The sequence below is a fragment of the Notolepis coatsorum genome (genome assembly GCF_963971535.1).
Source record: "Notolepis coatsorum genome assembly, chromosome: 15".
Classification (NCBI taxonomy): Eukaryota; Metazoa; Chordata; class Actinopteri; order Aulopiformes; family Paralepididae; genus Notolepis; species Notolepis coatsorum.
Genome location: NC_140179.1, coordinates 29,089,457 through 29,091,688, shown reverse-complemented (window position 1 = coordinate 29,091,688; position 2,232 = coordinate 29,089,457). Strand labels below are relative to the sequence as shown.

The 2,232-nt window shown below is 57.2% G+C and overlaps 1 protein-coding gene across 1 annotated transcript in view; it reads left to right on the top strand.

Annotated features, from left to right (window-relative positions):
- Window positions 1–627: 627 nt before the first annotated feature.
- The window catches only part of dusp16 (dual specificity phosphatase 16), a gene marked incomplete at its 5' end in the record, with an annotated part of 25,846 nt that continues 24,241 nt past the window's right edge, over window positions 628–2,232 (top strand). The window contains 3 exon segments of the mRNA XM_084330955.1: window positions 628–823; window positions 826–893; window positions 895–951. Of these exon segments, the coding sequence (XP_084187081.1) occupies window positions 628–823; window positions 826–893; window positions 895–951 (321 nt within the window).

Below are 2,232 nucleotides of genomic sequence, written 5' to 3'. Positions count from 1 at the left end.
GAGCGAGGTGCAGGATGATGTAATCATCACACAGTTCAAGAGAAAAGACCCCTTTTGTCCGACTCGTGCAATGGTGTGAAAGAGCCACGCCCTGCCCCCCCCTCCCCGTACCCCACCCCCCCCCCCCCTTCACCCCCCCACCCAAAAGAACAGAATTGGGCTGTTGTGGACCACACACACACACACACACACACACACACACACACACACACACACACACACACACACACACTCACACAGTCTCACAAACACAAGAAAGATAGTGGGGGTTTAGGTTTTTAGTCTTTCTTTCAGGGCCAGAGAGAGGCCTCCCTTCTCTCTCTCTCTCTCTCTCTCTCTCTCTCTCTCTCTCTCTGTGTCTCGCTCTCCCTCTCTCTCGCTCGCTCGTTTGGCCTGGGGTTTGGGCTGCCAAGCGCCATCAGGATGACATCATACCCCGCCGACACAATGGAGCTCTTCATCTCCTGAGGGCCGTCGCCAGGCTGCGTCACTGCGCTGGACCGTGAGCCCGGGAGGACAGGGAGGAGGAGGGAGGGAGGAGGAGGAGGAGGAGGGAGGGAGGAGGAAGAGGGGGAGGGGGGGAGGAAGAGGGGGAGGGGGGAGGGGGGCAGAAGAGAGAAGTAGCCGTCATGTCGTGGGAGCCTCCCACGGGGGCCGGGGGAGTCGGAGTCGGGTCCAGAGCGGTGGGGGCCCCCGGCAGGACGGAGGGCCCGGGGCCCGGCGGCTTTAGGGCGAGCGCGGCGCGGTCCCATCGAGGCAGAGGGGCTGGTGGTTCTGCTGGAGGGCGGCCTGGACCGGGTGCTGCTCATCGACAGCCGTCCCTTCGTGACTACAACGCCTCGCACATCCTGGAGGCCGTCAACGTGAACTGCTCCAAGCTGATGAAGAGGAGGCTTGCAGCAGGACAAGGTGCAGATCAACGAGCTCCTCCAGCACTCTGCCAAGAGGAAGGTGAGGGCGGGTCAAGAAGCTCTCTCTCTCCCTCTCCCTCCCTCCCTCCCTCTCTCCCTCTCCCTTCCTCTCTCCCTTTCTCCCTCTCACTCTCCCTCTCTCTCCCTCCCTTTCTCCCACTCTCTCTCTCTCCCTCTCTCTCCCCCCTCTCCACCTCTCTCGCTCTCTCTCACCGCTCTCTCTCTCCTCTCTCGCTCCCTCCCTCTCTCCCTCTCTCCCTCCCTCTCTCCCTCCTCTCTCCCTTCTCCCTCTCTCTATCCCTCTCTCCCCCTCCCTTTCTCCCACTCTCCTCCCTCTCTCTCCCCATCTCCATCTCTCTATCTCTCCCTCTCCCTTCCTCTCTCCCTTCTCCCTCTCACTCTCCCTCGCTCTCTCCCTCCCTTTCTCCACTCTCTCTCTCCCCCTCTCCACCTCTCTCGCTCTCTCTCCCCCTCCCTCTCTCTCCCGCTCTCTCTCCCCTCTCACTCTCCCGCTCTCTCTCTCCCTCTCTCTCTCACTCCTCTCCCTCGCTCTCTCCTTTCTCCTCTCTCTATCCCTCTCTCTCCCTCCCTTTCTCCCACTCTCTCCCTCCATCTCTCTTTCTCCCTCGCTCTCCCTTCCTTTCTCCCATTCTCTGCCTCCCTTTCTCCCACTCTCTCTCCCTCCCTTTCTCCACTCTCTCTCTCTCTCTCTGTCTCTCTCTCTCTTTCTCCCTCTCTCTCCCTCCCTTTCTCCACTCTCTCTCCCTCCCTCTCTCTCTCCCCCCCCTCTCTCTCTCTCTCTTGCTCTCTCTCTCCCTCCCCCTCTCTCTCCCCCCTCTCCATCTCTCTCTCTCTCTCCCCCCTCTCTTTCTATTTCCCTTCAGCTGTAACTGTGGAGCAGATGCTTCCGTAAACTGTAAGTTATTTCATAAAGTAACAAGTTGTTTTGACTAGACTCTCACTCTCACTCACTCACTCACTCAATCACTCACTCACTCACACTCACTCCACATCACTCACTCACATCACTCACTCACTCACTCACTCACTCACTCACTCACTCACTCACTCACCTCTATATATATATATCTCTCACTGAATTCAGAGGTTTCGTTGAAACCCAGGCATATGAATTTCCTAGCGGCCTCTTCTACAACAAAAGAGATTTCTTTTTGTGCTCGCTTTTGGGGTTGAATCCAGCCTGCCCCTTTATTTGTGGTCTGGCATGACATTGGAATAAGAGGCTTTAAGAGGATGTCTGTCTGCTAGGTTTGTTACTGAGGCACATTTTCCTACCATTTGGAGCTGTAATTAATTCCCT